The sequence below is a fragment of the Spermophilus citellus genome, assembly GCF_964194105.1.
Source record: "Spermophilus citellus genome assembly, chromosome: X".
NCBI lineage: Eukaryota > Metazoa > Chordata > Mammalia > Rodentia > Sciuridae > Spermophilus > Spermophilus citellus.
The window spans coordinates 126,638,191-126,663,484 of NC_138190.1; the positions used below are offsets into that span (position 1 = coordinate 126,638,191).

A 25,294-nucleotide genomic window follows, 5' to 3' on the forward strand; every position below is an offset into this window, starting at 1 on the left:
GGAGGAACAGAGGATAGGGATTGGGTTGACTGGGGGTTGATAGATGTGGCTTTGTTTATATTAGATTTGAGGGGCTTGATGGCCACCCATGTGATTTCCTAATGTTCTTGATAGGTGTGTGTGTGTGTGTGTGTGTGTGTGTGTGTGTGTTTATGTGTGTAGAATATACATGGGAATACATGGGAAGCTTTTGCAGAAACTGGTAGATATTTGGTTAAACTCTAGTCTAGCCCTGGGGAAATGGAAAACAGCATGCATCAATATGAGAAAGGATGACAGTAGAGGATTCTCTGCACTGGAACTCCCAAATCACAGTGCAATATGTCAAGAAATTACTTCCACAGTGGAGACTCTAACTTCCTTACACTTTGCAACCCCAAAGAACCTATTCACCCAGGAATTACTAAAAAATATAAATTAGTAACATTTATAATTATGGATAATTTTTAATCTTCATGTACCAAAATAAACACACATTTTTAAACCTTTATTTCATTTTTATGTGGTGCTGAGTATCAAACCCAGTGCCTCACACGTTAGGCGAGTGCTTTACCTCTGAGCCACAACCCAAGTCCCAAGCACACATTTTATAATCAGAAAAAAAGCATAACTTGAAAACCCATACAAAAAATTAAGCATTGAACTGAAAAAATAACAAGTTATGGATATTGTCCATTTTCTTACCTTTATCATCTAAAGACTGTGATGTTTCAGTTGTTTCTATATCATCCTGTATGATTTAACATTCAAGAAAAAACATTAAAGTAATTAAGCTTCTAAGAGACGTTTGCCTACTCTAAAGCAAACAAATTAACACAGTACCCTTTCCCCCATCCCTATCTCTTTCCTGAGCACTGATCTCAATGCTAATACATACTATCAACTTTCTTCTTACTAACACTTGTGGGTTATCTTAACTAGTTAGAACTAAACTAGTTCAAAATGAAGACCTATACCTGTGTGCCCCATCCTTCCAAGCTTGCTTCTCCTCTATTCCACGTTTTGGTTAAAGCATAAAAATCCACCCAGTAATCCATTCTAAAAAGCTGAGAGTTGTTCTATGTATTTCAAATAAGGACAATTCAATCCAATCTACTGCTTATTGAACACAATGCATGAAAATGAAATGTGATACAATAATTTCTGACTAAAGAAGATTATCACCTAGTAGAACAAATATGATATAATATATATTTTATACATAGTGTATATAATATATATATATATATATATATATATATATATATATATATATATATATATATATATATATGTTCTGAGATTGAAGTAAGCCTGGGCACAGAGACAGAGATCTCATTAATGTAAATCTATATACAAAAGTTGAATCAATAACATCATCAACATCATAATCTCCTTCACTCTAGATCCATACATCTATTGATTAACCAATTCCTGACACAGTTTAACTCTGAAGTATCTTCAGTCTGTGGTCTCTTGTTAACACTAAAAGCCACTGCCTTAATTTGAGTCCTTATATTACATTTTTGGGGTACTGGGGATTGAACCTAGGGGTGCTTTTCCACTAAGCTACAATCCCAGCTCTTGCTATTTTGAGACAGGGTTTCACTAAGTTGCTTAGGGTCTTGCTAAATTGCTGAGACTGGCCTCAAACTTGCAATCCTCCTGCATCAGCCTCCTGAGTGTCTGTGGTTACAGGCATGCACATAGTACTTGGCTAAGCACTTAAATTTTTATCTGGATTATTTCAGTAGACTTGAAACTATCTTTCCCCTAATCTCTTCTTTTTACCATCTCTTTCACACATTGAAACTAGATTATCTTTTTAGAATCCAAACCATTCTCTTTTGGGGGGATGGGTACTGCAGATTGAACCCAATGGTGCTTCACCACTTGAGCCACATCCCTAGCCACTTTTATTTTTTATTTTGAGACAGAGTCTAAGTTGCTAAGGACCTTGCTAAATTGCTGAGACTGGTCTCAAACTTGCAACCCTCCTGTCGCAGCCTCCTGAGTCACAGAGATTACTGATGTACACCACTGCACCCAGAAAATCATTCTTTTTTTGCATCCCTACTAAAACACCTTCAGTGTCTCCCTATTACTGAGAGGATAAACACATACTTCAGGAAGGTGTATAAAGAAGGCTTTGGCTTCAATTTACCTTTTCAGCCTCATCTCCTGCACTTCCCTGGCTATGGTGGATAATACCTCTTTGTTTTCCCTTGCACTTTAATTTCTGTCTGCAATATTGCCTCACTATATCCTCAGATGTATTCATCTGAAAAATTCAAGACTGATATTTCAAGACAATTTGATTAAACTTTCCTTTAATAAAGCCTTTTTAGACCTCTTTAGGCAGGATCACTCTCTAAAGTGTTCCCAGAGTATTTTGTACAAAACTTTCCTCTCATTTATTACAAGATCTTTTATTTATGACTTATTCTTAGGTGGTGACTATGTCCTTTCCATTTTTGTATGGTATGTCACTCACATTTTCCCTTTCCTTTCAAGCTTAGCATGGGACCTTGCCCACAGTAGGTTCTCAATAAATGTTAGCTGTCATCATTTTCATCATTATCATCTTAATCATCAAGTGTTTAAGTTCATTTCTTCTAAACTTTCATGGTTCACGTAGCATGAAACTAACTCAGCACCTTTGCCAGGAAGAGGTTTAAGATTCCGTGATCTTGAAATCAGAAAGTACCAAGCCAGGGGCTATTCATCAAAATAAAAATTAATGACAAATACTGATGATCAATATAAAACATATGAATCATATAACTTTTCACCTTTTTTTCTGTTGTGTTATTCTGTACATCCTTCTCAGGATAAAATGAAGTTGCTGATTTTTTAACAGAAATCTTGTTATTGATTGGAAAATGGTGAACTGATTCTAAAAGTAAATGAAAGGGAAAATACAAAATTTGTAAATGACTTTATTGAATATGATCACTTACACATATTTAAAATGTTAAATTTGTTTAGTTTTAATATATGTATAAGCCCATGAAATCATTACCATAGTCAAGGTAACAAGCATTTCCATTGTACCCCAAATTTTAAAATGCTCCTTTATAATTAATAGTTTTCTCTACCTCTGTACCCCAGGTAACCACTAATCTTTTTGTTGTTATATATTGATTTCCATTGCCGAGTATTTTACATAAATGGAATAAAATAGGATCTATTTTTTTCCTGACTTCTTTAATTCAGCATATTTTTTGATGTTCATCAACATTGATGCCTATATTAGTAGTTTATTCCTATTTATTATTATTATTTTTATTGAATAGTATTCTACATTATGTATGTACAAAGTTTATACATTTGCCTATTAAGGAGAATTTAGGTTGTTTCCAGTTTGGGGCTATTATAAGAAATGCTGTTGTGAACATTGGCATACAAGTCTGTGTGCACACATATTTTTGCTTCTTTGGGTACACACCTTTTGAAATGGCTGAATCACAGGGTAGATATAAGATTAAGTTAAGTTGCCAAGCTGTTTTCCACAGTGATTGTACCATTTTATAATTCCCACCAACAATGTAAGACAGTTCTAGTTTTTCTAGGTCTTGAAAATACTTGGTATGATCAGTTATTTAAATTCTAGTCATTTTTACTAGGTATGTGATTTAATTTACATTTCCCTAATAACTTACAATGTTGAACAGATATTCATGTGCTTATTTCCTATCTTATGTCTTCTTCAGCAAAATGTCTGTTCATGTCTTTTGTCCATTTTTGTTAGAGTTTGTATGATATATATTGTATATATTTATATTCTACATCTTTTTACAATGAACATGCCATCAACATACAAGACTGGAGACCATGTTTTTCTGTGCTTGCATTTTGGGGCTTCACAGATGTAAACATACATTATGCAACAGGACTACTGTTTCAGAAAATTTATATCATTATTTTCTCATTTTTGACTCCTTAAGTACATTTTACCCTTGTCTTCTGGGGCATCTTTCTTTGGAGTTGGAGATAGGGATGGAGTATTGAATTTGTAACATGAAAAATACCATGATAAATATCAAGGTAGCATTCATCACCTGTCATCTAAAAGTAGGGTGATATAGGGACAGTATGCCTTGGGAGCCATGTACATGTCTCTAGAATTTTCCAAAGTTTTATTTTCATTTTTTGTGTAGCAATAGTTTGGAAAACTTAACTCAGAAAAATTCTCCTGTAGTGTTGTGGTTTGGATCCTAAATGTTCCCCCCAAAGCTCATGTATTGAAAACTTGGTCCTCAGTTGATGGCATTATTGTGTGGTGGAAACTTGAGGAATTGAAGCCTATCTAGAGGAAGTTAGATCATTGGAGGCATGCCCATGAAGGACATATCGGGACCCTGTTGGACCATTCCTCTCTCTCTTTTTGCTTCTCAGCTGCTATGAGGTAAGTAGTTTCCTTCATCCATGATGTATTGCCCCACCAAAGTGCTGGGGCTATGTGACCATGGACTGTAACCTCAAAATATTCGGCCATAAAAAAATCTTCCATCCTTTTGTTAATCTTAGGTATTTTGGTCACAGCTATGGAAAGCTGGCTAATACATGTAGTGCACTGGAAATACCCTTGCTCACCATTAAGAGTTATCTGGGGTCAGAAGGAAGGGGGATATGACTTAGGGAAAATTACCAAAGAAATATCACTTTTTTATAGTAGCACAGAGGTGGTTAGCAAATGGAGGGGTGGTTGGACAGAGAAGCTGGAGAACAAAGGAAAAAGAATAGCTTCCTACATGACTTATGCTGGGCTTTGGTTAGCTTAGATAAGTGAAATTAACTTGGAAAGCAAACAAGAGGCATTACTGCTCCACTCTCCATTTAAGGACTCTAAAAAGAGATCTGTTAGGTTATCCCTATCCTTGTTGCCTTTTTCTTGCTTAGTTCTTTGGGGTCAGGCATAGCAAGTTTCTCTCTGAAGTGTTGCTTTCTTAAGCTATTCTTGGCTCCCATGCAGTGTGGACATGGCCTAGAAAAGGTTGAGATTCTAGCTGGGGAGCTTGTGAGCAAGGAGACACTATGGGAGAGGTGAGAAAACTCTACCCCAATTGTTATGGGGCAGCCAGACAGGATGGGGGAGATGGAAAAGCCAGAGAACCCTCCTAAAGTCCAGAGAGACCAGAATATTAGGTCATTAGCTGGCAGCAGTCTTCAACTATGAATGCCAATAGGCCAAGCACTTTCAGAGTGGAAATAGGAACATCTTTCTGAGAATCCAGGGAGGCAGAGCACATTTCATCCAAGCATCCTGACTCTGTTTGTCTTTATGAGGTCATGGAAGCCAGTGCTTCACCCAAATTCATGTGAATATGAAGTACCTAGGGATGTTTTTAAAATGCAGATCTTGACTTAGTAGGTCTAGGGTGGGGACTGGGAATCTTCATTTACAATAATTTCTTGGTGATGCTCATGCTACTGACATTTAGAAGAGTAAAAACATAAGACTTATTTTTTGTCTCAGACATCTGGACACCATCTTTGGGAAAGAAGTAGAGAGATGGGGAGGGTCCCTGAAAGTCTGAGCAATTTGGGGGGCCCCACGATGGTAGAATCTAGAGGAATATTCTCAAGAAGTCAATCACTGAGCCAGAAAACAAAAGGAAGGAAGACGCTTAAATGAAGTAAAGAGTGCTGGTTCTCTGCGTATTAAAGAAGCCTCCTTGAGAAGTAGGCTGAAATGTTAAAATGACAAAAATAGGGGGCTGGGGATGTGGCTCAAGCGGTATCGCGCTCGACTGGCATGCGTGCGGCCCGGGTTCGATCCTCAGCACCACATACAAACAGAGATGTTGTGTCCGCCAAAAACTAAAAAATATAAAAAAATTCTCTCTCTCTCTCTCTCTCTCTCTCTCTCTCTCTCTCTCTCTCTTTAAAAAATTATCTCTCTCTCTTTAAAAAAAATAAAAATGACAAAAATAGCTGCTACTCAGTTGGACTATTATAAAATGAACAGGGGAACAAGAGTGGGCAACACCGTACTGCTGCAGAAAAACATGGGGCAGAATAAAATATTTCTGCTGCCAGTGAAGTGACATAAGTTATCACAGGTCTGAAAAGGCCAAAATCAAAGTAAGGGCAGGATTTTGAGAAAGAACATTAGCACCAGCAGAGGTCTCACCAGGACCCTAGGGCCAAAACCTTCAGAAATATCAGTAGCACCTCCATTCAGCAATGTGCAAGGATGGTTCTCCAGCTGGAACAAATGAGATATAGGTACAAATCTCCCTAGGAGGCAGTATTTCTGAGCAAGGGGTAATAACAGCAGGGGTAATAACAGGTTGAAGTGCCTCAGGATCTTATTGATAATTGAAAAGTACAGAGACAAGATCAGGAGCAGGGACTGTGGCAAAGTCAGGGTTCTGAACTGTGTTTGGAGAGTTGTCAGCTGCAAGATGTGGGCTACCTTGCTCATGGGAGTGTGGAGACAATGACACTAATTAGGAAACCCAATGCAGATGGCAATAGCACTGTTGGTAAGGATTACTCAAAGTCCATTTATGTGCATAATAAGTAGGAGAGATCATTACCAAACCCAGTATTTCCACAAATTATTAATTTCTAATAATAACATTTCAATTACGTTTTTTCTCCTGAGGTCCTTGGGATACTTTCTGGTCACTGGCAATATAATTCATCTTCTTCTTTGGAGCAGAAGCTTTTAAAAAATGAGACATTTATTTTCAATAGTGTAAATAACAAAATTACCTAAGATTGACTCTATCATTTCATGCCCAATAAGAGGATAAACATGTGCCAATCTATGTATGGGGTTGTGTTGTGGGAGGAATTGGAGAGGATAGGCAGCAGTTCTCAGTGGGAAGAAATTTTGTTCTCCAGAGGGACATTGGGAAATATCTAGAGTCATTTCTGATTGTCACAAAAGAGGGCAACGTTGTTCCTGGCATGGGTAGAGGCCAGGGATGCCATTAAACATCCTATGATGCTCAGAATGCCCCTCCACACAAACAAAGGATTACATGGCCCCAAATGTCAAAAGTTCCAAGGTTGACATCTATGCAATGGGGAGGAAGGACAATGGCATTTATAATATCGAGTGTACTTAAGGTTATACTTTAGCTCAAACTGCACATAATTGCGTTCTTGGAGAAGGGGGAAAACTACATCCTACTCAATGGGAGCATTTTTTTCTCTGTACAGGATGTAGACCAGCATGATGACTGTGCTAGGGACCCTCCAGGCTACAGTGGCAATTAAAAGTTGGTTGTGCCTCACACTTTTGGTAGAAGCAACCATATACAGAGACCTCACCTGGGGGAAAGGTGATTACAGCTCCTGTTTATATCCATTTAGACAGATGAAGAGAATTCCAAACTGCATGTGTGCTAACTGGGTTTTCATTACAGTTATAAGGTGGGCATCATTTGGAGTCTGCATGATGGAAGATGGCAGCCTTATTAGAGTAGTGTGTGTCAGTTTCATATGTGAAATAGACATTTTCACCATTCTATTGCCTCTGTAATGTTGTGAACTTAAATTCTTTTATATTTTCAATTTCAAAAAGGATTTGAGGTGGCCACACTATAAGATTCCTTCCTGTAACCTTCTTTCTACTCGAGGTAGAAGTTAACAATTGTGAATAGAGGGGGCAATATCACTGTTGAAGTGACTTATCAACTAGGGGGCAGAATGCCTACCACCTCATTGTTTCACTGAACCAAATAAGGAGCTGTTATTACTGACTCCTGTTTGATAAAATTTCATTCTTTCTTCTCTTTCATATTGTCTAATCTTACTAGCTCTTTTACAAAAATTGTCCCCCAAATAAACTGTACTGTCATTCTAAAGAGATTGAATAAAAAGTAAAACTTTTTGCACACATTCTCTCATTTAGAAAACCTCTTCTGTTTGCCTTATAAAATGTTTTTCTTTTTTATCCCTTCCCCTCCCCTTTTTTCCTTCCCTTATTTCCCTTTCTCTCTTTCACTTTATTTTTATATCTTTTCTGTGATATATATATATATATATATATATATATTTAAAAATATTTTTTTAGTTGTAGGTGGACACAATACCTTTATTTTATTTATGTAGTGCTCAGGATCAAACCCAGGGCCTCACACATGTGAGATGAGTGCTTTACCACTGAGCCACAGCCATAGCCCCTCTGTATAAATATATATATATATATATATACATTTATAAATATATATAAATATATATATTTAGTTTTTAGTTTTTTTTTAAAGAGAGAGTGAGAATTTTTAATATTTATTTATTTATTTTTTTAGTTCTCAGCGGACACAACATCTCTGTTGGTATGTGGTGCTGAGGATCGAACCCGGGCTGCACGCATGCCAGGCGAGCACGCTACCGCTTGAGCCACATCCCCAGCCCCTAGTTTTTAGTTTTTTAGGAGGACACAGTTTCTTTATTTTAAACTTATGTGGTGCTGAGGATCAAACCCAGTGCCTTGTGTATGCTGGGTAAGTATTCTACCACTGAGCCACAACCCCAGCCCCTGTGCTATATTTTTAATTGGTTCCCTTTGTTAGATCTTATTTTGTTCTCTTCCACTTTCATTATTTTCTGCAGTGGCAATTTTTGATTCTTTGTTCAACATCCTACTTCTTTTTTCCCTCTTTGTCTCTAATTTATTATTAGTCCCTTTTAAACAATGTTTATTTTTTAGTTGTAGGTGGACACAATACCTTTATTTTGATTTTATGTGGTGCTGAGGATCGAACAACTCCTCACACATGCTAGGCAAGCACTCTACCACTGATCCACAACTCCAGCCTTACTAAAAATCATTATTAGCTCATTATACAAAATACATGTATGAAGATGTGAATTTTGTGTCAACATACCTTATATACAAACAGAGTTATGATCAATTGTGGTATAAAGGTGTATTAAGAATTGTAATGCAAAAAAAGTCAGTAAGAGAGCTCATATATAAGGGCAAAATTTGGCATGAACATACTTTATATAGAGAGTTATGAAAAATTGTTCTGTAAATAGATAATTATGAATGTAATGCATTCCACTATTGTCATGTATGAAATAAATAAAAATAATTATTAGCCCCTTTTATTTTTTTAAAGAAAACTTTCATTTTTGTTTGTTTTAATTAGTTACACATGACAGTACAATGACCTTGACATATCATACATTTGAATCAGATGGGGTATAATTTCTCATTATTCTGAGTGTACAGGTTGCAGAATCACATTGGTCATGCAGTCACATATATACACACAGCACTACTAGTGTCTATTTTATTCTGCTGTCCTTCCATTCCCCCCCTTCCCTTCCCCTCCCCTCCCATCACTTCTCTCTACTGAATTTAATGTGACCCACTTCTTTTTTTTCCCCTCACATCATCATACCTGTATTCTGTATAAAGAAGGGGGTCTCCTTCCCTCTTCCATGCAATTCCCCTTTTAAAAATCATTTTTTTGGGGCTGGGGTTGTGGCTCAGTGATAGAGTGCCTGCCTCGTATGTGTGAAGCACTGGGTTTGATTCTCAGCACCATATAAAAATAAATAAAATAAAGGTCCATCAACAACTAAAAACTATTTTTTAAAAATCATTTTTTCTTTTTTTGTGTAGTGTTCTTACAATGTTCGTCTTTTAAGCTTTTCTTTCTTATCCTTTCTTTTTTGCCCCCTGTCTTTCCTTTTCTTTCTCTCTTCATCTTCTTTTTATGCAGTATTTATTTATTTATTTGCTACTGAGGATTGAATCCATGGGAGCTTTTCCATTGAGCTACTTCTCCAGTCCTTTTTATTTTTTATTATGAGACAGGGTCTTGCTAAGTTGCTGAAGCTGGTCTTGAACTTGTGATCCTCCTGCCTCAGTCTCCTTATGCTAGGATCGCAGTCATGTGCTAGTGCCACTTTATTCTTAATGCCCCTTTCTTGCTTGTGAAACTTTTCTTTTATTCTCTTAATTTTGACATCTTTATTTTCTTGTCAATTAGACGTTTTTAAAAATATCTTCCCCTTATTTTTCTTCATTTTATACTCCTTCCTACCTTCAGTCTTTTCTTCTCTTACTCCTTTATCTATGTCTTTTTCTTACTCCTTTTATTTCTGTTTCCTGCCTGTCTGCCTGCCTTCCTAATTTACTCTTTCTTTTTTTTTTTCTGACCTATCGTACATTTTCTCTTTCTTTTACCCTGTACTTACTGGCATATTTTAAAAGCATTTTCATTTCTTCTCTTTCTCTTCCTATTTTTTTAAAGCAGTTCATTTATATGCTCTCTCTCTCTAATAACTCCTTTCCCTTCTTTCATCCCTTCCTCTGTGCCATCCATCATCAATCTATCTTATTTTACTTAAGATTTTTACTGACTTCTTCCTTGTAGATCTCTCCCTATTGGCCACGACTGTACATAATTTTCAGACTAGCTCCTTCACCTTACTCTCACGTTCTGTTCTTTAATTTTTTTTTCTTTTCTACAGACTCAGTACCTTAAGCTTTTCTTTCCATCTTTTCCTTCTTTTATTCCATTTTCTCTTTTCTCACTCAATTTCATTTTCTCACTATTCCTTCCCCCATTCCCTCCCCCTTTTCTTTCCATTTCTATTTTTTTGTTTCTTTATTCAAATTCCTGCATTCTCTTCCCTCTTCCTTTATTCATTTCTTCTCCTCTTCCTCTGGTCCCATTCTTTCCTCCCATACTTCTCTCCCCAACTTTATTTTAATCTTTGTGTTGTTCTGTTTGGTTTATTTGCTCCTTGTCTTAGGGTTTATCCCACTCCTGCTTTCATAATATATTGCTGAAGCATTTATATTGATTCTTCCTTGCTAAACATCTTCCACTTTCCTTCTTTCTTTCTCTCTTACACTGTCCATTTTCTACTTATTTTATTCACTCCTTTATTTCCTGTTTTTTTTCCTCTCTTCAATTTATCTCTGTATAAAACTTCTCTTTTATGTATCAATTTCTCAGTTTAAAATCTTTTGCTCTTTTTACTTCTCTTTCTTTTTTGTCTATATATTTTCTTCTTTTATTATTTTTGGCACATTTTATTCTTATTGTCTCTTTTCTGCTTTTGAAACACTCTTCCTTTCTATAACTTTCTTTTCTCTTTCTCATATTTTTCCCTTTGTTTTGCTTATTGGTTCATTTAAAACATTCTCAATATTTCTTTCTTGTTTTCTTGTCCTTCTTTTCTTCCTTCCTTTCTTGTCTTTTCTTTCTATTTTTTTCCTCTGTGCTTATCTGTATGCCTTCCTTCCTTCCTTCCTTCTACCTTTGTCCTCCTTTTCTCTCTCCTTTCTTCCTATGCTGTCCTATGTTCACCTTTTTTTTCTATCTGTTGAATAATTGAAAAAAAACCCTTTATTTCTTCTCTTTTGCTTTGTACCTCTCTATCAATTATATAGTGTTCTTTTCCCCTGAGTATTCCTTTTAAAAAGTAATCTTCCATCCCTCCCTTCCTTCCTTTCAATTTATTCTACCCCGTGAACTTTCTTATCTTCTTGTCACCCATCCATCATTCTATCTCATTTTACTGTAAGACTTTAACTGACTTCTTTTTAGGTCTCTCTTCTTGCAGTTTTATTTATTTATTTATTTTTACAAGCTCCTCTCTTTAATTCCCTGCCTCTCACTCTATTTTCCCCTCTCTTACTTTTAAATTTTATTCTCTTCTACAGATTCATCATTTTAAATGTCATTTCCATCTTTTCCTTTCTTCCTGCTCCCTTCATTCCTTTTTTTTCCTTCATTAATTCATCTTTCTTTTTTACTCTATTTCATTCACTATCAGTTTTTTCTCATTCTTGTTTTTTAAAAATAGTTTTATTAGTTGTTGTTGGACCTTTATTATTTATTTATTTATATGTGGTGCTGAGAATCAAACCCAATGCCTCACACATGCTAGGCAAGTGCGCTACCACTGAGCCACAACCCCAGCCCCTCATTTGTTCTTTATAAATTCCTCCTACCTCCACTGTTTCACTTTTTTCTTTCTGTCTTTTTTTGTGTGTGTCTGTGTGCTGTTTTCTTCATTGGCTTATCTTGTAATAACATTTCATTCTTTTTTTTTTTTTTAGTTTTACGTGGACACAACATCTTTATTTATTTTTATGTGGTGCTGAGGATCGAACTCAGCGCCTCACACATGCTAGGTGAACGTGCTACCACTTGAGCCACATCCCTAGCACATTTCATTCTTTTTATATTTTGTTTTCATTATTTATTGCAGTGGTATTTCTCATAGACCTTTGTTAAGCATCTTTCTCTCTTCCCTATTTTCTTTCCTTATCAATCATTTTGATTGTCTTTTCTAAATTGATCTTCTTTTTTACATTTCTATTAAATTTGTATTGGTGCCTCTTTTTTTGCTCCTCTTAAAACTTTTTGTTCCCTGTTGTGTAAAGTCTTTGTATAGGCTTCTCATATTTTTAACTTTTTGCTTTCTCTATTTCTGTCTCTTTCCTTTCTTACATCTCTTTCCTTTACACTTTATAACTGGATCCTTCCTACTTGCGTAATGCTCTTTCTGTTTCTAGTTCTTGTTTCCTTCCTCCCTTCCTTCCTTTCTCTCTTCTCATATTTTCCCCTTTTACTTTTTTTAAATTTTAACTAATAATTTGAAAATATCTCTACTTCATTTTTTCCTTATTTCTTCATTCTTTTCTTTCCTTCCTTTATATTTTTCTTGCTTCCTTTCCATTTCTCCTCTGGGCCTGTCTAAGTGCACACTGGCCCACCTTGGTACCACCTTCCTGCTGCATTCTTTACTTCCTTCTGTCTTTGTTATTTTCTCCCTTCCTATTCTATATTCTCTCTCTTTCACTATTAGCCCCCTTAAAATATTTTAACTTACTCTTTCCTTTTCTAATGCTCTTTCTTTTATGCATTGAATTTTTAAAAATTGGGTTCTTCCTTTGAAAATCTCCTTTTCTTTCTTTCTCTATTCCTTCCCTTAATTCCTCTCTTTCATCTCTATGTATCTGTGTATTCCTCCTTCCTTTTCTTTCTAGTTGTCATCTCTTATTTTACTATCATATTTAATTTTATGAATTCCTTATAGATATTTCCTTTACTGTCCACAATTGTATTTTCTTCCTAGTTCCTTGATTTCAATCCCCTCTCTTATGCTCACATTCTTTTGCAAACTTTCTCATGAAAATCATAGACTCATCACTTTGTAATTCTTCTCAGTCCTTCTTTAATATCTTGCCTCTTCCCTCCTTTCTTCATTTATTGCCTTCTCCTATCATTTCTCACTCCATTTCCTCCTCTCTTGTCTTACCCAGACTGCAAACCTTCCTTTCTTTCTTCCTCTTCATCCTTTATTCTTAACTATCCTTCCTTTGTCTTTCCTTCCTTTCATTTCTTTTTCCCTCACATCCCTTTTCCTTCCTTGTATTTTTTCATTCTCTTTTTTTGTTACTGGTACCTATTTTTAAACATTTCTCATTTTATTGTCTCCTCACTCATATTGTTTTTCTTTAACATTTTAAATTTTTTGACTAATCATTTATAAGCTTTTTTTATTTATAAGCTTATTCCCATTATATTTCAATCCTCCTTCCTTCCACTCTACTTTAACACTTTTTTTCTAGTGCCTATAAGATCTGATCTATCCATCTCTATCATCTATCTTTTTGTCAGTCTTCCTACCTTATATCTGCCATCCTTCCTGTCTACCTATTATCAATTAATCTATATTTATTTTATTCTACTTTCAACTGGATTCTTTCAAGATCTTTTTCTTGCTGACTCTACTTCTTCCCTTCTTTTATCTCCTTCCTTTGTTCTTGCCTCTATAAACTTTATCTTTTCTTGCTCCATTTCTTTCACTGTCTCTACCCTTGATTTTTTCTTTTTGTTCTCTACCCCATAACTACTTACCTGCCTGCCTGTCTGCCTGACCTACCTCCTTCCACTCCTCCCTCCCTTCCCATCTCTTTCCTGTACCTTATTCTCTCATGACTTCCTTCTTATTGTCCTTTTGTTTCCATATTCCCTGTGACCTTCCTCCCTCCTATCTTCATTCATTTTCCCCTTTTCTCTTTCCGTTTCTCTTTTACCTTCTTTTTTCTCCTTTCTTTCTCTCTCATTCTTCTTTTACTCTTTTTCTACTAAATCATTTTTAAAAACTGCTTCACACTCCACTCTTTCTCATTCTTTTCCACCTGTCTTCTTTCTTTTTTGTCTCAATATGCATTTATTAATGTATTTAGAAATGTAAACATAAAATTATAAAAATGACATTTCCATTCATTTGGTTTACCAGTGTATGTCTTGCTGAAGGGAACCATTCTAGGGACAACAGACAGGATGTGGAGTGCGTGTGTGCGTGCACATGACACACATGTGAACCAGTGGGGGTGAGTGTATTCTCTTAAAGTGGACCCTTTGGAATCCCGTAGGTTCTTGTGTTAGCAGATAAAGACTTTCTAAAGTTTTTGTACCCTGCTCCAACTCATGTGCCCAACTAGTGCCTCAAGATGGACAATAAGGGGTGTTTAAAAAATTGTTCAATGAGGAATGTCTGAGGAAACTGAGTATCCAGCTGAAGAAAGATATCCAGAAGACACAGAAAGAGCATGTAGTTACTGCACCTTCAAAAGGCAGAATGTTGGTTCAGGGAAGTAGGTGGTTTCCAGCTGACATAAAAAGGGTCATTCCAACCAGAATTTGCTGAAAATCTGGGTGGGACTTGAGCAAAAGGAAGAAGTCCATGGGCCAGCAAATGTCAAAAAGTGGAAAGAATTGGGGAAAAAGGGAAAAGAAATATTAACTGACTGGCACCAAATTTCCTATACAAACTAGTTACACTGCGTGCCTAATGGATAGAGTTAAATGCTGGGCATTTAATTAAAAACAGGTCATCCTCGAGTCAAATATACCAGATGCTTTCTACATTGGGCACATTTACTAGCCTATTCCCAGTCTCCTTTATAAGGGAAGTTAAGTTATCCCCATCTGCCTTGGCCACACACACATCCCCTGTGCCAGCCCGGGCCCTGTGCATGCACTTCCTCTCGATGGCGGCAGGTGGCGGTGCGGCGCACCCTGGAGGCGCCCTTAGGCCACTGCAGGACTCACTCCACACTGGCTGCCCCGCCCAGCAAATTATTAGGGACTTTCCGGTAGCAATCACACAGCTGCTATTGCAAACTGGTAAGAGGACCTCAGTGTTGAGGACGGGATTGCAAAAATGTGCCCACCCTTTTGGAAGGGCACTTTGTGGTGGGAGAACCTGTGAAGAAGCTTCTTAGGAGCAGAGCAGAGCTGTACCAGGCTTTCTCCGTTTATGTTCCATCCTATCTATCTATCAATCATCAATCATCTATTATATCTATCTATCTGCTAACCCACCTACCAGTTATATGTTTATTCAGTTATCAATCATCTATCTTTACATTTAATTTTTTTATAATAATAAGTCTCTTCTGTTTATTCACGTCAATGCAAAGGGAAGGAGGAACGGGAGGGTGGTCTGAGGGGGGCTGGGCAGACAAGCTTCAGGACTGAAGTCCTCCCCGATGTGTGACTTCAGGACTGTCACCCTAGCTATCCCCATGGCTTTTCTTTTTTTTTTTCTTTTTTTTTTAAAAGAGAGAGAGAGGTAGAAAGAGGTAGAGAGAGAGAATTTTAATATTTATTTTTTTAGTTTTTGGCAGACACAACATCTTTGTTGGTATGTGGTGCTGAGGATCGAACCCGGGCCGCACGCATGCCAGGCGAGCGCGCTACCGCTTGAGCCACATCCCCAGCCCCTACATTTAATTTTTTCTGTTTGTTTTTCCTCACATTTTTCAAATCTCTTCCTCACTGCACAATGGCATTTGATTTTGTTGGCTTTCCCTCTCATATTCCTTTTGTCTTTGCTCCTTACTGACTTATTCTTTATAAACTTCTTTCCTTCTTCCTAAATTATTCTTTCTTTATCTCTTTTCATTGTCACTTTCACTCTTCCCTTTTTGTACGTTTTTGGCTTCTTATTTTAAAACTTATGTTCTCTCTCTTTTGCTTCCATTATTTTCTACAGTGACATTTTATATTGACTTTTCCTTGTTAAATATCTTTGTTTCTTTCCATCTTTTCTCCTCTTTCTCTAATGCTATCATTTTAAAAATTTTTACTAATTTATTATAGACATACATGACAGAATCCATTTTGACATAATTATACAAGAATGGGGTATAATTTGCTCTAATTCTGTCTCTAGCACTTCCCCTTTCCCTTACTCCCACCATCCCTCCCCCATTCCCTTTCTTTTACTTTACTAATGGTATTACATTTTTTTTCTTTTTTTATATTTATTGTTTATAGTTGTAGTTGGACACAATACCTTTATTTTACTTTTATGTGGTGCTGAGGATCAAACCCAGTGCCTCACGCATGCTAGGCAAGTGTGCTACCACTTGAACCACATCCCCAGCCCCTGCTGGGTCTTTTTAAAAATATGCTTTTTCATTTCATCTCTATCTCTTTTAACTCTTTTTATTTATTTCATAAGTCTTTATATTGTCTTATGCCTTTTAAAGTTCAATCTGTCTTTCTGTTTACCTATCTAATTCCCTATATTTGCACCTATCTATCCATAGTTTCTTTTTTTAGTTGTTGATGGACCTTTATTTTATTTATTTATATGTGGTGCTGAGAATCGAACCTAGTGTCTCACACATGCTAGGCAAGCACTCTACCACTGAGCCACAACCCCAGCCCCCAAATAGTTTCTTTTTTTAAACTGACTCCTTCATTTAAATCTCTTCCCCATCAGCACAACTGTATTTGATTTTCTTATTGCCTCCTTCCACATTCATATGCTTTTTCTACATTCATAAAATGTTCCCTTTTGACTCATCCTTCTTAGATGTCCATCCATCCATCCATCCACCCACTATCTATCCACATCTTTCCATATCAAGTAGGTGTCATCCTTCTATTTGCATTTATTTTACTCTATTTTTTACTAATTTATTTTAGATCTCTGGCTCTCTGTTCTTCACATATGTACCTAATTTTCTTACTCTTTTTAAACTAACTCTTGTCTATGTCTTATTTATTTATTTTTTTAAAGAGAGAGTGAAAGAGGAGAGGGAGAGGGAGAGAGAGAGAGAGAATTTTTTAATATTTATTATTTTTTAGTTCTCGGCGGACACAACATCTTTGTTGGTATGTGGTGCTGAGGATCGAACCCGGGCCGCACGCATGCCAGACGGGCGCGCTACCGCTTGAGCCACAGCCCCAGCCCCAATATGTCTTATTTTTTCTCTTCTTTTTAATTTTTTTATTTTCCTAGCTTCAACCCTTTAAAAATATTTTATTCTGCTGGGCATGGTGGCACACGCATGTAATTCCAATGGCTCAGGAGGCTGATACAGAAGGATCACGAATTCAAAACCAGCCTCAGCAATAGCAAGGTACTAAGCAACTCAGTGAGACCCTGTCTCTAAATAAAATACAAATTAGGGCTGGGGATGAGGCTCAGTGGTCCAGTGCCCCTGAGTTCAATCCCTGGTATCAAAAAAACCAACCAACCAACCAACCAAACAAACAAACAAAAAAACAAACTAAAAACGCAAGACTTTTATTCTTTCTCTCCCTTCCTTCCTTTCTTTTCCCTCCTTCTATCCTTCTGCAATTTTACTGTCACTATATGCCTCTGTGTCATTTTCTTATCATTTTATCCTCTCCCTGGCTTGAGTTATAATTGCAGTTGATCTGCAGTTCCATTGTGAGCCTATAAACTTTTTCCCTTCCTCCCTCTCCCTTATTTCCTGCGTGCCTTTTTCCTTCCTACTCCTTTTCTCTTTCTCATACTTTTAAAAGTAGTAGTTCCTCTTTCAAATATTTCCTCTTCACTTTCTCTCTTCTTTTACCTATTTAATATTGTCTTCTCTTCTGACCCCTCCTTTAAAAAATCTGGCCTGCATAACTGTCAATCTACCTACCTGTTGATCTAGCTGTCATCCATCCATGGTTGTTTCATGGCATTTTTTAAAGATTTTTTTTGACTGAATTTTTTTATACAGTTCTTTCAACCTGTTTATCTACTCACCTACCTGGGTACCTAGCTATCTTGCTACCAATCATCTATCTTTCTGTCTTTATTTATTTTTTTTAAATGCTGACTTCTTTTTAATTTCTTGTACACTACACAGTTGTACTTGATTTTCTTATTGGCTTCTCCCTTTCCCTCTCCTTTCTTTCCCTTGCTGATTCATCCTTTATGAACATTTTTCCTTCTTCCTCTCTTCCTTCCTTCTCCTTTTTTAAAAATTTTTGCCATGCTGGGGATTGACACAGGGCTTTTCACTTGCTAGACTACCACTGAGCTATACTCTCACCCTTCTTTCTTCTTTACTTCTGCTTATTCCTTCCCTTTATCCCTTATTTCCCTTCTCCTCTTGCTGTATTTTTACTAGTTCCTTTTCCAAACCTTCTTTCCATCCCTCTGACTTCGTATATTTTTTGTCCTGACTTGCTAATGATTTTTTGGAAGTCTTTTTTTCCTCTCTCTCCCTATCCTCTGCAATTCTGTTTAATTTTCTCAGTAGCTCTTTTTAAACTCATAAGTGTCTCATCCTTATATTGTCTTGAAGTAGCTCTACCATTGAGCTACATCCCTACTCCTTTTTCTTTTTTCCTTTGAGACAGAATCTGGCTGTTTCCCAGGCTGGCTTTGAATTTTGGATCCTCCTACCTCAGCCTCCTGAGTCACTAGAATTATAGATGTGCATCACCATGCCTGGCCATTCTCTCCTTTTTAATTTTATGATTTCTTCATAGACCCATCCCTCTCTTCTTCCTTCTTGTCTTCCTTCTTTTTCTCTCTTTTAAAATCTTACTTTTTATTTTTTTTTGTCAGTAATTTAATTTTATTTGAGCTTTACGATCTGCTATAAGTTGTTACTTCAGAGGTTCTTCATTGATTCAATTTATTTTTTTTTATTGTTGGTCATTCAAAACATTACATAGTTCTTGATATATCATATTTCACAGTTTGTAAAATCTTAGTTTTTAAAAATATGTTTTTGTTGTATATGGACACTAATACATTTATTTTATATATTTTTATGTGGTGCTGAGGATCAAACGCAGTGCCTCACATGTGCTAGTCAAGTGCTATAACTATCATTGAGCTACAAACTCAGCCCCAAACTCTTAAAAATGGTTTTATTTCCTCTTGGGTTCTGTAACTCTTTCTTTCCTTTTATATTGTGCCCCATTTTATTACTAGATTCTGCTTTTAAAGTATGTTCTTTCAATATATGTTCTTTAAATGTGTGTGTCTATTTTCAGTCCTTTTTACTGCATTTGTTAAGTCACTCTTGGTGTCATCTTGGGGCACATTTTCTCTGCTTTTTTGTTTTATTCTTTTTCCTAGAGACTCATCTTTTATAACCTTCCCCCCCCCACCTTCCTCCTGTTGTTTCTTCCTTCCCTTGTTTTTTTTTTTTTAAACTTCTTTTTTTTTTTTTAAAGAGAGAGTGAGGGGGGGAGAGAGAGAGAGAGAGAGAGAGAGAGAGAGAGAGAGAGAGAGAGAGAGAGAGGGAATTTTTAATATTTATTTTTTAGTTCTCGGCGGACACAACACCTTTGTTGGTATGTAGTGCTGAGGATCGAACCCGGGCCGCACGCATGCCAGGCCAGCGCGCTACCGCTTGAGCCACATCCCCAGCCCCTTCCCTTGTTTCTTATTTCCTTCCTTTAAAAAATTTATTCTTTAAAGTTGTATATAACATTAGGATATATTTTGACATAATCAAAAAACATGGATATAATTTGCTCTGATTCAGTTCTCAGCACCTCCCTACCCACTTTCCCTTCTTCTTGCTACCTGTCCTCTACTAATCTTTCTGGCATTTATTTATTGGTTCTTGGGATTGAACCCAGGGTTACTTTTACTAATGAGCTCATCCTAGCCATTTTAATTTTTTTTTTTTGAGACAGGGTTTCCTTAAGTTGAGTAGATATGGAACCTGTGAACCTCCTGCCTCAGCTTCCCAAGTCTCTGGGATTATAGCCATGTACCACTGTACCTGACAGTTTTTTTTTTTTAATTAGTGTCTTGTGGATATACTTAGTTTTAGGATTCACTGTGGTATATTTGTGTATATACATATGAAATTTCAGTCAGATTCATCACACTTTTCTTCCGTTTTCCCATCCTTCTTTCCTCTCCCTCAGTCCCCTTCCTGTACTCTACTGATCTTTCTATTTTGATGAAATTCCCTCTCCCCTTTCCCCCTTTCTCTATTTCTTCCCTCTCCTCTTATTTTGCATTAACTTCCATATACCTCTTATTTCCTTCTTTCTTTTTGAAGTACTAGGGATTGAATTTAGGGCTGCTCTACTACTGAGCTAAATCCCCAACACTTTTTTTTTTATTATTAGTTGTTCACAACATTACAAAGCTCTTGACATATCATATTTCATACATTAGATTCAAGTGTGTTATGAACTCCCAATTTTACCCCAAATACAGATTGCAGAATCACGTCGGTTACACATCCACATTTTTACATGATGCCATATTAGTGAGTGTTGTATTCTGCAACCTTTCCTATCCCCTACTATCCCCCTCCCCTCCCCTCCCATCTTCTCTCTCTACCCCATCTACTGTAATTCATTTCTCTCCTTGTTTATTTTCCCATTCCCCTCACAACCTCTTATATGTAATTTTGTATAACAATGAGGGTCTCCCTCCATTTCCATGCAATTTCCCTTTTCTCTCCCTTTCCCTCCCACCTCATGTCTCTGTTTAATGTTAATCTTTTCCTCCTGCTCTTCCTCCCTGCTCTGTTCTTAGTTGCTCTCATTATATCAAAGCCCAACCCTTTTTATTTTTTTATTTTGAGACAAGGTCTCACTAAGTTGCCCAGGCTGACCCTGAATTTGAGAGTTTTCTGACTCATCCTCCTGAGTTACTAGGATTCATGGTGTGTGCCACTGAGCCTGACTCGTCTTTCCTTCTGACTGTCCTTTCTTTTCTCCATCTCTCACCTTGCCACCCTCCTTCCCACCTGCCTTTCTTCATTACTTACTAATTTTCTTTCCTTCCATTTCTGTCTCCTTCCTTCCTTCTTCCCATTTTTATACCCTTTACTAGTTCCTCTTTTAAAATATCTTTTCTACCCTCTGTTTTCCTTTCTATTTCCCATATCTACATTTTTGTACATTCTACATTCTTTTTTACTGGCTTCTTGTTTTTATGTTCAATCAGTCATCTACCTACCTGTCTATTTAGTAGTCGATCATCTGTCTTTCAGTCTTTATTTTACTACTTTTCCCTCACTCTTACTTAAAAAAATCTTCCCTCTTGGGCTGGGGTTGTACCTTAGTGGTAGAGTGCTTCTCTAGAATGTGAGAGGCCCTGGGTTCAATCCTCAGCACCACATATAATTAAATAAAGATTTATTGACAACTAAGAAAATATTTTTTAAAATTTCCCCCTTTATTTGATTGTACTTGATTGTCCTACTGTTTCTTACCTCTGATCATTATATATCATCTTGTCCTTGAATTAATCTTGTCTTTGTTGACTCATCCTTTACAAATTTTCCTTTTCTCTCCTCTGTCTACCTTTATTCAATCCTTCTTTCCCTCCTTCTTTTATGTTTTTTCATACTGGATGTGTTTAATGGTCTTTTTCACTTTCTATATTTTCACTCTGTTTTACTACTGGATTCTCCTTTTTGAAATAATAATTACCTTCCTATCATATCACACACCAATTTATCCATTCATCCATCCCTGTACTACTTAGCTTTCATTCACCTATATTTATTTTAATCTATATTAATCTGGCTTTTCAGACCTCTTTCCCTTCCACAATTATACTTGACTTTTATTACTAGTTTCTCCTTTTAAATTCAGAACTGTCTCATTTCCATTTTTTAATTATTATTATTATAAATATTTTTAGCTGTTGATGACCTTTATTTTATTTTTATGTGGTGCTGAGGATCAAACCCAGTGCCTCACACATGCTAGGTAAGTGCTCTACCACTGAGCCACCACCCCCAGCTCCCTCCATTCTATTATTTTACTGTTTTTGCTAGACTTATTCATTTACAAATTTTCTTTACCTGTCTCCTTCCTTTTCTTTTTTCACTCCTTCTCCCTGCCTGCTTTCCTTCCCTCCTTCCTTTTTTTCTGTTCTCATTACCTTTTTATATGTTGTTTTCACTCTTTTAAAAATTTTCTCTTACTTTCTGTCTTTGTGTGCTTACATGCTTGTCCTTCTTTCTTCTTCTTTTTTCCTATGCTTGTTTTTTTTAAATCTTATGCCTGCTAAACATTTTTCTTTTCTTAACATTCTCTTTTTATCCTGTTAATACTGCTTTTTAAACTAGCTTTCTGGTTCTTCCTGCCTATTTATGAACTTACCTATATGTCATTTGTCCACCTATCTATATTTTATTTTATCTTTAACTGATAACTTCTTTTAAGATCTCTTTCTCTCCCTGTCCTCTACAATTTACTTTTCTTACTAGCTCCTCCTTTTCAAACTCCTCTTTCACATTCTTCTTTTATATTGCTCTTTTTCCCAACCAACTTATTCCTTTAAAACTTATTTCTTTCCTTCTTTTTCTATTCTTGCCTATATTTTAGACCCCTCCGCTGTCTCTTCTTTAAAATCTTTTCATTCTTTCTCCCTGTATTTTGTAACTCCATTTCTTTCCTTTCCCACTGCCTTTCCCCCCTACTTTTAATGTCCATTTATCTATGTTTATCACCTATGTATCATCTATTCTTATTTTAACATATTTGTTAGTTGATTTCTTCTTTTGAGGTCTCTTTCTGCTGTTCATGATCATACTTATTTTTCTCACTATCTCTCCTTTTCAACATTTTTTCTATGTCTCATACTTATATTCTCTTTTCCTTACAGAATCTTCTTTTTCCTTAGAGACCTTTCCGTACATTTTCTTTCTCCCTTCCTTTTTCCTATGCTTTTCCTCCCTTCTTTTCATTGTTTCTCTTCTTTACTTCCTCCCTTCCTTTCTGTTTTTTCTCCATTTTTTATTTTTAATTTTTTATTAGTTGCTCAAAACATTACAATGATCTTGATTTCTTTTGCTGTCTTTCACTTCCCCTTTTCTTTCTCTGCTTGTATGCCTGCTTACTTTTCTGTTTTCTTTTGCACCCCTTCATTATTTCCTTACTTTTCTCATTTCTTTCATTTCTCCTTCTTATTGTCCATCTTTTCTTTCTCTATCTTTCCTCTTTCTTTCCCTCTTTTCTCTCTTTCCATTATTTCTGATATTTTTTATTGGCTCCTCTTTAAAAGTTTTTTTCCTTCCCTTTCTATGTTTCTCTGATTCTGATTCATATATTCTTTAACTAGAATCTTTTATGTTCTTTATTTTCTTTCTTTATATCCTCTATTTACCTACCCACTTACCTTCCTGCCAGCCTATCTATGTGTCTATGTAGTTATCAAACATCTTTCTGTTTATTGTTTTATGACTCCTGCTTTTAAAATCTGCCCCTCCACTCAATTATGCTTGACTCTTTTCTTAGTTCCCATTCACTCACATTTCCTCTCATTCTTTAACTCTTTTTTTCTACTAATTCATCTTTTATAAACTCTCCTTTGTTCATTCATCTGTTCCTTCCTTCCCTCTTTATTTCTTTTGCTCTCTTTATATTGTGTATTTTATAATATTTTGTTGTTCCCTTCTGTATTTTTGTCCCATCTTTTTTACTGGATGCTCCTCTTAAACATCAGTAATATCTTGATGGTTGGATAGCACCCAGTCCCAGCCCTGCTTCTTACAAAGTAGGTCACTTAGCCAATTTTATTGCCTGGAAAATATTAACATCAATCTTATCTTACAGGATTGCCATTAGGATTACTGATAATGTATGAAAATCATCTAGTATAATGCTTGACCCATTGTTAAGTGTTCAATAAAATGGTGAATTTAATATAAAAAACAGTAATATCTGGTGGGCCTGGTGGCACATGCCTGTAATCCCAGCAGCCGGGGAGTCTGAGACAGGAGGATCACAAGTACAAAGCCAGCCTCAGCAATTTAGCAAGGCCCCAAGCAAGTTAGAGAGACCCTGTCTCAAAATAAAATATAAAAAGGGCTGAGGATGTGGCTTAATGGTTAAGTGCCCCTGGGTTCAATCTCTAGTACCAAAAAAAAAAAAAGTACTATTGCCATATTTTTCCATTTATGTACGTATTCGTCTCTCAGTTGATGATTGATTTTTCTCTCACATTTGCTCTCTTGTTATTTTATTATTTTCCCTAGGTTCATCATTTTTAAAAATCTCTTTTCTCTCCTCCTCTTTCCTTCTTTCCCTCTTCCTTTTAGTCTGTTTTTTATTGGCTCTTCATTTTTCTCTTCTATTATTCCCTATTTTAGTACTGCCTATTTTACTGTTTTCTACTTTTAAAGATCAGTCTCCTGTCTACCTTCCTACTTACCTAGCTAGATGTCTAGCTAACAGTCATATTTCTATATTTTGTTCTTTTTTTGGTACTGATTTCCACTTTTTAAAATTCTACCCCCATCTCCCCAAAAATAGTTCCTGATTTTCTGGCTAGCTCCTCTTCACTCTCACCTCCTTTTTTAATGTAATTCTTTCTTCTCTTGATTTCTCCATTAACTAACTTCTTTCTCCTTTCCTCCCATCCTCCCTGCCTTCCTCTGTTCTACTCTTTTCTGCTGTCTCCTCTTTTTAAACTTTTTCTTCCCTTCACTCTAGTTCCATTTTTATAAAATTGTCTGTTTCTGACTTCTTTTATCTTCCTATATATGTAACTTCCAAACACTTGCCTGTCAAGCACTCATTTTAATGAATTTAAAAAATCGATCTCCTCATTTCTCTTTTTCCCTTCTTCAGCTGTACATGAGTCTACTTTTAAACTTGTTGTATTCCTTCCTTCCTAATTTCTGAACTCTCCTCTTCTATTTCTTGTGTCTGAGTATAAATAACTCTCTCTCTCTCTCTCCTCTGTTCTTTGCCAGCTTTGCATGCTTGCCTCCTTCCTTTGAATTTCCTGCCTCCCAGAGTGACCCACATCTTGCCCTCATTTCTCTCCCTCCTTTCTCCCTGTATATTTTCCCACTCACTTCTCCGTACTCTTTATTTCTGTGTGTCTTCTGTAACTCCCCCTCTTGCTTTTATTTTTGGTACTCAGGGGTACTTTACCACTGAGCTAAGTCCCTGGTCCTATTAATTTATTTAGAATATTTAGAATGAGAAAAGAAATCACAAATTACAATTTTTTAAAAAACTTACAATAACCACAAATATTACAATTGCCAGAAAAATTGACCCAATCTATTTATCATCATGTCACACATCTTTAATTATTTTCCCTTCACTTTTTTTCT

At 36.2% G+C, this 25,294-nt stretch overlaps 1 protein-coding gene across 1 annotated transcript in view; it reads right to left on the reverse strand.

Annotated features, from left to right (window-relative positions):
• LOC308639542 (fibrous sheath-interacting protein 2-like) overlaps positions 1-25,294 on the reverse strand; it is a gene marked incomplete at both ends in the record, with an annotated part of 76,505 nt that overhangs the window by 36,145 nt on the left and 15,066 nt on the right. The window contains 2 exons of the mRNA XM_081277749.1: positions 685-730; positions 2,772-2,875. Of these exons, the coding sequence (XP_081133875.1) occupies positions 685-730; positions 2,772-2,875 (150 nt within the window). The remainder of the gene's footprint in view (positions 1-684; positions 731-2,771; positions 2,876-25,294) is intronic.